General features: G+C 41.0%; 1 protein-coding gene across 6 annotated transcripts; it reads left to right on the forward strand.

The window, feature by feature from the left end:
• Positions 1 to 1,251: 1,251 nt before the first annotated feature.
• On the forward strand, positions 1,252 to 13,524 carry il6r (interleukin 6 receptor). Of its 6 annotated transcripts, none has more exons than XM_029115920.2 (11): positions 1,252 to 3,977; positions 5,084 to 5,794; positions 6,046 to 6,169; positions 7,281 to 7,465; positions 7,685 to 7,845; positions 8,045 to 8,189; positions 8,429 to 8,469; positions 8,552 to 8,603; positions 10,760 to 10,862; positions 11,280 to 11,606; positions 13,504 to 13,524. In XM_029115920.2, the coding sequence occupies exons 1-10, from the start codon at positions 3,887 to 3,889 to the stop codon at positions 11,560 to 11,562; spliced, it is 1,896 nt and encodes a 631-aa protein (XP_028971753.2). In that variant the 5' UTR covers positions 1,252 to 3,886; the 3' UTR covers positions 11,563 to 11,606; positions 13,504 to 13,524. The 6 variants fall into 6 exon arrangements, with proteins under 6 accessions (XP_028971753.2, XP_012994916.3, XP_012994915.3 ...); XM_013139462.4 differs by lacking the exon at positions 13,504 to 13,524 and adding an exon at positions 12,622 to 12,831; XM_013139461.4 differs by lacking the exon at positions 13,504 to 13,524 and having other exon boundaries at positions 11,280 to 11,697.

A 13,524-nucleotide genomic window follows, 5' to 3' on the forward strand; every position in this document is an offset into this window, starting at 1 on the left:
AAAACAACTGGAAGAAAAAATTTAGTATTATCACAAAACAAATTAAAGGAACATGTGATCATCACAGTATTACACCAAGTCAGTTAAACTTCAGGGATGTCAGTCTGTCCAGTAATGAAACATAAAGGATTGTGAATCAATGTCACCTGTTTGGGTGCAAATGTAAGAGACAGCATGTGCACTGGAGAGGCAACAGCAAGACATCCCCCAAAAAAGGAATGGTTTTTCAGTTTAACGAGAAATGTCTGTTGAGGAAGAGTGGAAGTGTATTTGATGAAGAGGCGCGTCTGGCCCCACCAAGTCTCTAAAACACACTTGATGTTAATCAGGGTATTGCATAACATTTGCTCCTCTAATGAACTGGAACAGGTGTGGCCCATCAGCCCCACCCGCCTGAACTCACCTGGAGAGGTATGAAACTCTGAGCAAACTGGAATGTAACTAAATGCATGATATTGAGCTTGAGCTTGTAAGGCTACTGATAATCACATATACATACGTAAGTCGAAGTAACCAGACTTGACATCCCTGAATTCTGGGTCTCTGAACAGCCTGGGTGGTCCCAGGGACACATGCCGTTGTGGGCATCCCTGAGTTCTGGGTCTAGGTTGGTCCCAGGGACACATGCCGTTGTGGGCATCCCTGAGTTCTGGGTCTAGGTTGGTCCTAGGGACACATGCTGTTGTGGGCATCCCTGAGTTCTGGGTCTAGGTTGGTCCCAGGGACACATGCCGTTGTGGGCATCCCTGAGTTCTGGGTCTAGGTTGGTCCCAGGGACACATGCCGTTGTGGGCATCCCTGAGTTCTGGGTCTAGGTTGGTCTCAGGGACACATGCCGTTGTGGGCATCCCTGAGTTCTGGGTCTAGGTTGGTCCCAGGGACACATGCCGTTGTGGGCATCCCTGAGTTCTGGGTCTAGGTTGGTCCCAGGGACACGTGCTGTTGTGGGCATCCCTGAGTTCTGGGTCTAGGTTGGTCCCAGGGACACATGCCATTGTGGGCATCCCTGAGTTCTGGGTCTAGGTTGGTCCCAGGGACACATGCCGTTGTGGGCATCCCTGAGTTCTGGGTCTAGGTTGGTCCCAGGGACACATGCCGTTGTGGGCATCCCTGAATTCTGGGTCTAGGTTGGTCCCAGGGACACGTGCTGTTGTGGGCATCCCTGAGTTCTGGGTCTAGGTTGGTCCCAGGGACACATGCCATTGTGGGCATCCCTGAGTTCTGGGTCTAGGTTGGTCCCAGGGACACATGCCATTGTGGGCATCCCTGAGTTCTGGGTCTAGGTGGACTCTGAGCAAACTGGAATGTAACTAAATGCATGATATTGACCTTGAGCTCATAAGGCTACTGACAATCACACACACATGCATAAGTCGAAGTGACCAGACTTGACATTCCTGAGTTCTGGGTTTCTGACCCGTCTGGATGGATCCAGAAACACGTCATTTTAATGTTAGGCTCGTAACAAAAGGAGTAGATAACCTTTACTAAGGACTTCCAAGATATGGTAATTTACGATAACATTTGTTTACTTACAATATGTAGTCAGATTATATTCTAAGGTTACATTCCCTTGTACATATTTCCCTAGCCATCACCCGGTAATCTTCTTAGGGGTAAACCTTTCCAACCACTCTCCACTACCCCTTACTGCAGTTTTGCAGGTGGTGGCCACAGATAATAGCTTTTTCCTTATCCTTCCTGACTGATTCTTCTCTAGTTTTGTGTTTTGCTAGTGTCCTTGTCACTACTGGTAGCATGAGGCAGTACCTGCAACCCATTCAGATTGCATAGGTTGTCCAGCTTCTCCAGGATGGCACATCCATATGCAGGACGTTTTGCTGTGTCTCCCAGTACAGCTTCAAGAGCATGGAAGAGATTCCAGGACATGGGCCGTTACACAAGGAGAGCTGGACAGGGCTGTAGAAAAGCATCAACCCAGCAGCAGGTCCGGTATCAGCTTCTTTGTGGGAGGAGGAACAGGAGGAGCACTGCCAGAGCCCTACAAAATGACCTCCTGCGCGCCACTGATGTGCGTGTTTCTGGCCAAACTGTCAAAAACAGACTCCATGAGGATGGCAAGACCCAACTAATGTCTGCAGTTTTCCCTCTTTGATCCTTGAAGACTCTTTGGCCACTTGGACCATCCTCTTTACTGTGCGTGTGGTCAATATAGACACACTTCCTCCTCCAGGCCGATTGCTAACATCTCCAGTTGCTTTACATTTCTTAATTATTGTCATGATAGTAGAAATGGGTATTTTCAATCAATTAGCTATTTTGTATAACTTTTTCCTGATTTATGCAGCTCAACAACATTTTGTTGCACATCATTACTGTATTTTTTGGTCTTTCCCATAGTGATGGATGACTATGGGAATTGGCTTATTTGTCACAGTATATTATACCCCAGTGAAACAGATAGTTATGGCTTACCACTTAGGTGATCCTACTCAATCAGGTAAACTTAAAAACTTAAAATATGAATATACTTCAGTTACATATTAGTCATAAAAATGAATTGGGACACACGCTTTTTATTTAATTTATTTCACATTAGTTTTTTGCAATAATTTTACTTCAACTTAAGGTTATATTTTTATGAATATTTCAAATGAAAGGCCTAGAGTATAAACAGCACCAAAAAAAATCACACGCTGTTTTGTTAATGTTTCCCAAGGGTTTCGTGCCTCTGTGTCACCTCATATTTGTACCCCAGTGAAACAGGACATGGATGACAGCTTAACATTGACAAAGACTCAGACTTAAAATAGTAATGAAATCTTAATAAGAATACATAAATTATTTGTTAATAGAATTTCTGGGAGGACAAAGAATTGTGGCATTCAGGTTTTTTAATGTAAAAAATTTGAATGGGGTTTTCTCAAAATTTTCTCTCAATTAAAGATTAGTTTTTTACTGTAAGCTCCAGCGGATGAACAGAAATTGCAAGTTTTCCTAGTCTTTTTTTGTTAATATTTAGATGCCAATAATTATAAAGGCCATTGTATAATATAGTTAAAACGCATTACTCAGGGCTTCTCAAATGTTTTTGTCCCGTGACCTCATTTTGATATTTAATTAAAAATCACGTATTCAATATTCACTTTCTGAATTGGAGCTTTTATAATCTGTCAAATATGTTTTCATAAATCTGTAATAATACTGAAATCTGGATGATATTTGAAAGATTTGGGAAATTCAAGAAAACATCTTGGCTTCAACTGTATTAAAATAACATTGGGATATTCTAGAAAACACCTTGGCTTCAACTGTATTAAAATAACATTATCATTGAGGGGGATCTTTCTCCTCTGTCTGATTTTCTGCCTGCCTTAGGCAGACCCCTTATTCTCTACATTTTGCTATAGACTTAATTTTTTATTTCTGTATTTATTTCTTTTTTTGCCTTCAATCTACACACAATAACCTATGATAGGAACTTGAGATATTTTGTGTATATGATATATTTCATAAATTGGAAGACATTTCTAAAAATCAGTTTTTTCTTTGTCATAATGGGGTATTGTGTGTGTAGACAAAAGGAGGAGAAAGCTTTCCAAAGGCACTGTCATGTGGGGGCCCTCTAACAAAATCTCTCTTTGGGCCCCTGGATTTACTCGGCTCTGGTTAAGACCAATGTGCGCTATGTAAATCAACAGGGCATAACGACAGTCCTGACTGTGTGGTGGAGAGATATTGTTTGGAGAGCTTGAACGAAACTAACTTGTATAAACCTGGCTGTTTTTCATATTTGTCTTTGTTTCTAATTAGTACTTCAGGTGGTTTGACAGGAAAAATGTAATCATCTACACTGCAAATACATTGTGATTGATTTGGGATATAATTACCGACACAAAGAAATGATTCATATGGGAGCAAGGTAATGATGTCGTGGATCAGTCTGATGGTTTTTCTGCACACTTTGACTGTGCCAGCCGTCTACTGCTTTCCGAGTGAGACCTGTCCACGAAAAGGTACTCTTATATTACTAATTCAGATTGGATTATGTATGGATCATAGATACCTATTGCATGTAAAAGGTTTTATGTTTAAACAAACATTATACCAGGTATATTTGTCCTCTCCTTGTGATTCATTAATTCACTGTCATTATGAAACTAATCACAACCAGTTCGTTTTTTTTTTTATAATGACAGTGTAGGATTATCAGTACGTCAGTGATACTTTAACATATTTATTTAGAGCTAGGATGTCATCATTTGGAAAGCAGTGAATAAACCAATATCATTTTATATCACTTCAGCCCATGGACACCCACTGACTATAGTTAAACCTAAATATCTCTAACTAGGCCTGATCTAATGTAAATAACATTAAAATGTAAGTCTACTAATTATGAAAGTCCATGGTCCAGTAATGGAATTTGTCCATTTTCAAGGCTGGAACTAATCGTGTGTTTACTCAGACCCAAGGGTAAACAAGTAAGCCAAAAATGTGTCAAAAAAGAATTATATACCCAGATGTTTTCAGCTGGTGCTATCAGTTAGATTTTTGTCAGTTGTTCTAGATACTGTTCCATCTCTACTATGTTTGGTTTTTGTCAGTCGTTCTAGAGACTGTTCCGTCTCTACTGTCAGTTAGATTTTTGTCAGTCATTCTAGAGACTGTTCCGTCTCTACTGACAGCAGCATTATGATTACAGATATGTTTTATTCAGTTTGGGTTTGTTGTTTTTTTATTACTTGTGTGAAACATCTAGGCAATTACTGGGCTTTTCTCATGGGACAGATGTCCCATGAGGGTAGCAGGAGGAAAAATAACAGAGCGTGGGAAAGGAGAGTTTGTCAAGGGAACGACAGATATTGAGAGAAGATAGACACAAAGACATAGAGCTGGAAGAGAAACAGAAAGGCAAGCGAAAGAAGGGATGCATTAAAAGAGGAAGTAAGAAAATGGTTGGTGATCCGTTATGCAACCAGCCCGCTATTTATCAGTGCCAGGCAGTCAACCACAACCAACACCGTCAACTCGAGATAACTCACTGTGATTGCAACTGTGTGTGTGTGTGTGTGTGTGTGTGTAAAGTTTTGCCTCATCCTGTCCTCTGCATTCCCTCCAGAACCCCCTCCTGGGGTGCTAGTGTTGCATCCGGGCAGCACTCTGGTACTGGGCTGCAGTGGTTTGGTGGCGGTGAACGGCCGAAGGGTAAAGGTTAACGGGTCAGAACACCCCAGTAGGAGCACTGGAGTACACATCACCACAGCCATCGCCAGTAACGGAGCTACAGCCAGTGCTGTAACAGACGGCAATGTCATTGGGAAATACACGTCTGCTAACAGAGTGGACACTGCTTTCTTTAATGAAACGGACACCCCTGTCGTCAGCGGAACAGACCATTCCAAGACAAACCGCTTTGATGGAACTGTCACCAGGAGCCAAGAGGTCAGACACCTCACCACACTTCCTGCGAGACATTCAGACTCACAGAGCCGGCCTTCACCAATTGGGACTATGATCCTGCCAACCACAGACAGCAGAGTGGAAGGGGCTGTGACTGAGCTGCATTCAGATTGGTGGGATGAAAAGATGGACAGGGACTACGAGGAAGAAGTGGCAGAGGGCAGGACCGTGAGGGGGCAGAGAGAAAGGTCTCAGTGGAGGCTGAATGGGAAGCTGCTGAGAGGAAGAAATGAAATGGAAGGAGGAAAAAGAGTGTTGAGTAAGAGAGGTGCCATCCTGACCGTGCCCTCTGTGGATTTCACTGACTCTGGGAACTACAGCTGCCAACGAGGGGGCAAACTGGTCTCCTCACTGAGTGTGAGCGTGTCAGGTGAGTCATACACGTGGTCTCACATTTCCTGTATGTCAGATCAGATGGAAGGCCCAGTGGCTAAATCATGCAGTAGGTTTTGAAAGTGAGGCAAAAAGAGAGTACTCAAATAAATCAAATAAATGCGATTAGGATGCCTTCACGTGTTGTCCTTGACAACCAAGTGTGTTCTGTAACTGTCTTGTGTTGTGTCAGCAGTCATTAATGGTCTCATGAGAGCTGCTGGTTAACCTAACTGGAATATATTTCAGTTCCTCCAGAAAGGCCTACATTGTCCTGCTATAAGAGATCACCCAGCAGTAAGATCCGCTGCGATTGGACAGCCAGTCAACCGGTGACTCCTGCCCCTCAATGCTACCTCCTCGTACGAAAAACGTGAGATGCACACATCTTCGTCTCCTCCTCATCACCCTTTTCGTTCTCTACTTGCTGTTCATTGCATGAAAAGAACATGCGTTTTTGGGCATAGCTTAAGGAAGTGTACTTTAATTTAATTTACATTAATTTATAAGGGATAAGCCTCCCATTTTTAAATGAAAATGGATGGGACAAATATTTTCATTCCCGTATTTTGAAAGTATGAAAAAAACAATAATGCTTAATTTGTAAATTGCAAGGTGATGGAGGAAAAGCGAGTTTTAGCAGGGATATATGACTACCAGATGAACAAATATGGACTTGTACAATGTCTATCATCACAAATGCAGAGGGCGTAGAGAATAGAGGAGGTTTCAAAAGGTGCACACATTATTTTCTGTCTATACAGTCCAGGGTCTGTGTCTTTTATTAATGCATTTTATAGAATTTTACATAATCTTGCGTGCCTGGAGACAACATTTAAATTAAGACAGCATTAAATATTGAAATGACAAAGTTAAATGTAGGAAAATATAAAATGGCAGGTTTATTAGAGCAGAGTGGGAGAGAGATCATGTAATCAGTATTATATACTGAACAAAAATGTAGTTGGTGTTGGTCCTGTGTTTTATGATATGAAATAGAAGATAACAGAAATAGTCCATAAGCACATATCTTTAGTCCCAGTCATAAAATAACAATAGATTACAACCTAATTAATTTGTTTCAATTCATATTAATCCTGACTGATGCTTTTATATGAACAGTAACCCTGCAACTGCAATAGCAAAATAGTTTACTGTTGCTTGTTGTTTTTACTTCTGTTCAGTATAGTTCTGTTAGCAGTAGGGATGTGCTCTTGCTCTTACCACACAACAATAGCTGCAGTTCGGTCACACCTCTACAGTGTTGTGCAAACTAAGTAAACATGAATGTTACACATTCTAAAAATGAATTGATTAAATATGACCCTCCCTTGGGCTTGATACAACAAATACTAACATTTAATTAAAAAAGCCATGCCCTCCCCAATTATTCTCCTGGTACCAGTTACATACTTTTCAGAGACTCCCTAACACCCACCTCTGTCCTTCTACCATGTGTCTCCGCTCGTGTCTCCCTCACTCAGATTGTTCGGGTCATTTTCTCGTGTGAATTGCTCCTACTCAACCAAGATGTCTCGGTGCTGGTGTGTGTTGGAGCATCAGGTGGAGAACAACAGAGACTCCCACCTGGTCTACCTGTGTGTAACCAACACCGCTGGCAACACCACCAGTCACCCCCTTGACTTCCAGCCTCTGGACATCAGTAAGTGTGCGTCTGTGTTCATACCTTTGTACCTACAAGTATAGATTTCTTTTTTTTTCATGTTTGTCTTTCTGCCCAGAGCTGTTTTGAGAGAATACAGCAGACCACTCAATATGACCTGGTGATAATATTCTCCTGCACATATTGCGCCTTCTCTTTCGCCCACTTTCTTAACCCTTTCACACCTCCCTCCCTCCCTCCCTGCCTCCATTGCTCTCTCCGTAGTAAAGCCAGACCCCCCAAGCAACATTCAGGTGAGGGTTGTGGAGGGCCAGGAGAGGAGACTGTGGGTAAGCTGGTCTATCCCTCGTTCCTGGAAAGAAAGAGACCTCTACCACGAGCTGCGCTATGAGCTCAGATACCACACCGTGCCACAGGGAATACAGGTTTGTGTGCTCGCGTGGGTGTGCGTCTTTGTGTAATGGTCAACTCTAAAAGCCAGGATCAAAAGTCCATATTTTTTACCTGGCGGTGTGTGTTTGAAAAACTGGATTTAAGATGTAATCTGTGTATGTATTTGTGTGTGTGTATTTGTGTGTGTGTGTATTTGTGTGTGCGCCTGTGTGTGTTCATGTCTTTATTTAGATTAATGGGAGCACCACAATGCGGATGTATTGTATAACGGATGCGTTGCCTGGGGAACGGTACCTGATCCAACTCAGAGCTAAGGAGGAGTTCGACGGTTACTGGAGTGAATGGAGCGAACCAGTCTACGCGTCCACCTGGAAAGGTAACACACACACATACACACACGAACGCAACGGAAAGGCAAGAGAGAGAGCAAAATTCACACAGCTCAGCTTCTATTCAGTGAATTCTGTTTTCTGTATTTCTGCTCTTAGCAGATACTTACTACAGAGCTTTAGAATGTACCTGTTAAGCTCCTTAACCCTCCTGTTCATCGATTGTTTGCCCTCCTGCGTTTGTGAGTTTGTGTGAATCATAGTGACTGACTGTCCTATCTTATAGCCCCTGGGCCAACACCGCCGAATGACCTTTCTACTATAATGGTAAGAAGCACACAATTCACACTGTCCTCTTTAATTCAGTAGTCCTAGCCCTTTTTTTCTCTGTCTCATTCTGTCCATCCAGCAGGACATTGAGGGCACAGAGTCTGGCTCTGGGATGACTGAAGAACTCGAAGGTAAGTGGGAAGCAGGGCTGTTGTTCTGTATGCGCTGTCAGAAGCTGTGTTGTGTTGGTACAGTTGTGCTCAAAACGTTGCATATTTGTTTACCATTTCTAAAGAAAACATGAGTGAGCAGGCAATTTCATATGGTATTCACATTCAACTGTAGGTCATGAAAGAATGGCTCAATCATAAAACATAACATGGCAACAAATCTTTTTTTTACTGACACCTGTTCAAAAGTCTGCATACCCTTAGTTCTTAATACTGTGTATTGCCCCCTTTAGCATCAATGACAGTGTGCAGTCTTTTGTAATAATTGTCTATGAGGCCCCGAATTCTTGCAGGTGGTATAGCTGCTCTTTCGTCTTGCTAAATTCCTCCAGGTCATGCAAAGTCTTTGGTTGTCTTGCATGAACTGTAGGTTTGAAATCTCCCCAGAGTAGCTCGATGATATTAAGGTCAGGAGACTGTGATGGCCACTCCAGTACCTTCACCTGTTTCTACTGGAGGGTCAACTTGGCCTTGTGCTTAGGGTCTTTGTCGTGCTGGAAAGGCAAAGAGTAAAATGATGCATTCATCTTGAGAAAAAATTTCACAAGATTCCCCGTGCCTTTAGAGATCACACACAGCCAAAACATGTGGGGATGGTATTCTGTTCACTACAGGCCTTGTTGAGCCCTCTCCAAACATAGCGTTTATGGTTCGATTCTGGTCTTGTCACTCCAAATTACAGTGTGCCAGAAGCTGTGAGGCGTGTCATGGTGCTGTCAGGCATATTGTAACCAGGGTTTTTAGTGGCATTGGTGCAGTAAAGGTTTTTTTCTGGCAACTCGACCATGCAGCTAACTATTTAATATTGTGCTCCTTGAAACAACCACACCGTCTTTTTTCCAGAGAAGCCTGTGTTTCTCCTAAGGTTACCTGTGGGTTTTTCTTTGTATCCAGAACAATTATTCTGGCACTTTTGGCTGAAATCTTTCTACTTGACCTTGGCTTGGTATCAAGAGATCCCGGAATTTTCCAATTCTTAGTAAGTGATTGAACAGTACTGACTGGCATTTGCAAGGCTTTGGATATCTTTTTATATCATTTTCCACCGTTATAAAGATCCAGTACCTTGTTACCCAGGTCTTTTGACAGTTCTTTTCTAGTCGCCATGGCTCAGTATCTAGCCGGCTCAGTGCATCCATGTGAGAGCTTACAAACTCTTTGAGAGTATTTATACATAGACATAAACTGCAATTTAAAAAGCCACAGGTGCGGGAAATTCCCCTTTAATTGCCATTTTCACTTGTGTGTTTCACCTTGTGTGTCTGTAACAGGGCCAAACATTCAAGGGTATGTAAACTTTTCATCAGGGCCATTTGGGAGATTTCTGTTATCATTATAATTTAAAAAGGAGCAAAACAACTATGTGATAATAAATGGCTTCATATGATCACTATCCTTTTTTTTGCATGATCAGTCATATTTTCAAAATCAATACCAAAATGTCACAATTTTGGCCAGGGTATGTAAACCTATGAGCACAGCCGTATGTACTTTCGTCCAACCTTTTAAGGACCAATTTTCAACAAGTGATCTTGATATTACACAACATCCTTCACTTTTTGCAAGTCTTGATTTCTCAATAATTTCTTCAATAAATTAATGGGTAAAGTTTAGAATTTTGGCGATAGGGTTATGGTTTGAATTAGGGTTATATTCAGGAAAATCCATTTGGTCCTTTAAATATGATGTTTGTGTAGGCATTTGTATGCCTTATTTGATCAAATATTGATCAAATAGCATTTGCTAATGACAGTGGAAAAAGGTTCAGGAGTGGGGCAAATGACCGATGCTGTTTGAGACCACTGGATCAACCTAGGACACTTGGCCTGATATCTCAACGTCATACATCTCCTTGCCTTCTAGAGGATCATAACAGGAAGCTAATGTGATTACCTTAACAACACAAAATGCTTCAGGAAATACACAGACTGGCCCTTCTCACCTCACTTCATTCTTTCCAAGTCTCACACACACACACACACAATCACACACTTTCACTTCCACTCAGAGAATTTATATGAGGTACAGATAAAACTGTTTTACTAATCATTGTAATCATTATACTAGTTTTAGACAATGACTATAATATTTACAATGCCCCCCCCCCTCCCCCCCAGTCACTGAGTTGGATGGTGGTGTAGAAGTGTGGCCTCATGTCCTGTGGGTGATTGGTTCCTGTGTGTTGCTGTCAATCACTCTGCTCTCCATCTACCTCTACAGGTAAACCAGTATTCAGACAGTATTCAGCCAGAACACTCCTGCTTGTCTTCATATTGGCATCCTGTATTGTTGTATGACTGTACAAGTCTATGGTTGCCATGGATAATAATTAGTTCAAATGACCATGTCTGAGGTTATCATGAATAAACATTAGTTAAATTAAGCATGTCTGTGGTTATCATGAATAACAATTAGTTCAATTAAGCATGTCTGTGGTTATCATGAATAAACATTAGTTTACGATCTGTTGATTGATTAACTGTTGATTTTGTGATCTACTGAAAGAAATGTCACAACACCAATAAGTTATCTACCTTTAAATCCCTCTTGCTCCCTTTTTCTGCCCACCCTGTCAATCCTCAATCCTTTCTCGTTTCTCGTTTCCAATCTCTAACCCTGCTCCTCTATGTCTGTCAGACACAGGGTGAGATTCATGTCAAAACTGCAGCGACTGAGTCCTGTTTCCTCCTCTTCTGCTGGCCACTCCCTTCCAGCCACGGTCTTGCCTTACCAGGAAGGACATGCCCTCGTGAATTTCAACACTCCATGCTACAAGGAGCGCCTCCCACAGGACGAACAGAAAAAGGTGGAGAATGAAGGAGAGGAAGGAGAGGAAGGAGAGGAAAGAGAGGAAGAAGAGGAAATAGAGGAAGTTGTTCACTTCAACAACACAAGCTACTTTCTAGTCCAGAATAACTAATGTGCCAACTTGTGACTTTTCACCCCATGTTCCTCAATCGAATGGTTGGTATACAGTATTTTGGTGTATTGTGATTTTGTAAATAGTTGAGAGCAGAATTGTTTTAAAAATAAAATTATGTTAGGATACATTTTTCTAAAATGCTGTTCTCAGTGTATACTAACATTAATGTGAGGAAGTTTGTTTACACCATTATATAGATACGGCTCGTAGCAGGTGCAGTGTTCCGCGGAAAAAGATATATTCAAGATATATTTATTAAGCCTAAGGCCGAGTACCTCAGTACTATATAGTGCATGATTATATTGTTATATATATATATAGCTTGACTCTATTGTTTAACACTTATATACATATCTTATTGTCTGTCATTTCCCAACTGACTTTGGTACCTCACACAAATGCCCTGCCCACATCACTCCTCTAAATCAGTGACCAAGCCAAGCAGGGAAGCACTTATAGATTAAAAAGGGCAGATGCTCTGAAGTTTCCTACAAAGGTGGGAATCATTCAATTTTTTTAGACTTACTGCTGTTAAGTAGTCCCTAATGTGAATTTTAAACAGTACTGAGGGCAGAGCAAACATTTTTATGTGCTTGGGGATACTGTAATATTTAATTCCAATAGGTGGCAGTAAAGACTCAATATTGCAGTTCAGGACAGCGCTATTGGTATTTAGATTTAGATTCAACTTTATTGTCATTGAACAAGTACGAAACGAAATGCAGTTAGCATCTAAGCAGAAGTTCAAATAGAAGAGGGCAGGGAATGTACAAATATTTAAATATAGTTTATGTTACGAGTGGGACAATCAGTGCCAATTGTGGGGCCCTAGGCAGGATCATGAAAATTGGCCCCACTCGAGTAAAAAATTTCATTACAATCATTACAATTACAATTTTTACAATTTTATGAAGGAAGAGAAAGCACATGAGACGACAATTTCAATATTTAAGTTTATGAATGTGTATTAAGTGTAGCAACAGCCTACATATGAAAAAATATTTACACGATGAAACTCAGATTTTGGTTGCATTGGACCTCTGTTTACTAAATCAGATCTCATTGCACCTGACAAGACAAAAGGCCAGTCAGCTGGATCAAGAGGTGGAGCTTGCTGGACTTTAGCTGAAACATCTGCAGAAGGTGCCTCAGTTGGAGTAGTCTCTTTTGCTTGGGAATCAGATGGATGGGATTCTGAAGACTGCGGTTTTGCCTCAGGATCAGCAGATGACCCTTAAATATTAAATATACATTAACACAAATGAATGGACAGTGTAAAGGCTGATTTAAATAAAGTAGGCACAATGTTGTGTTGTACAATATAAATTAATACAACTAGTGTTTTATTAAGAGTGCAACTAAAAATTATAATCCTCACCAGTAGCACTACGGAAACATTCTGATGTTGCGCCATCATGGACTGAGTCTGTGACTGTGGCTGCAGCTGTGTGTACATTAAGGAATTTCAGCATAGCCCCTAGTACATAAAAGACAGAAAGCACACGTAAAAAATTAGGCATATAAAATAAGGATAAATTAAAGGTGTTTTTGTAATGCATAAGATACTGTTACAATTATGCATAATGACTAGAAATGCAATACTACATTTCAGCTTAAGACATTTATGATGATCACAATAACACTTTTTTTTCTTTGCATTATTTAGACATTTTATGATGGGTTAAATATGAATTTGGAAAGAGGGAGAATATTTTTAGCGGGGAGGGAGAATGGGTGGGGTGGGTTAGGACTGCATGATAAATAATGAAATTTGATTTTGCTCAAAATTATAATCGTGATTAGTAAGGACCATTATTCTCAGTTGAGAAATTGCAGAGAAAGAGACAGTTAACGTAAATTAATTGCATAATTAACTAATCAAAAGGGGTAAAACGGCCATTTTGCGTACTCTTTACAACCTAATTACTCTTCACCTAGGCTAGGCCTGAGATGGCCCAT

The sequence above is a fragment of the Esox lucius genome, chromosome 20, assembly GCF_011004845.1.
Source record: "Esox lucius isolate fEsoLuc1 chromosome 20, fEsoLuc1.pri, whole genome shotgun sequence".
Taxonomy (NCBI): domain Eukaryota; kingdom Metazoa; phylum Chordata; class Actinopteri; order Esociformes; family Esocidae; genus Esox; species Esox lucius.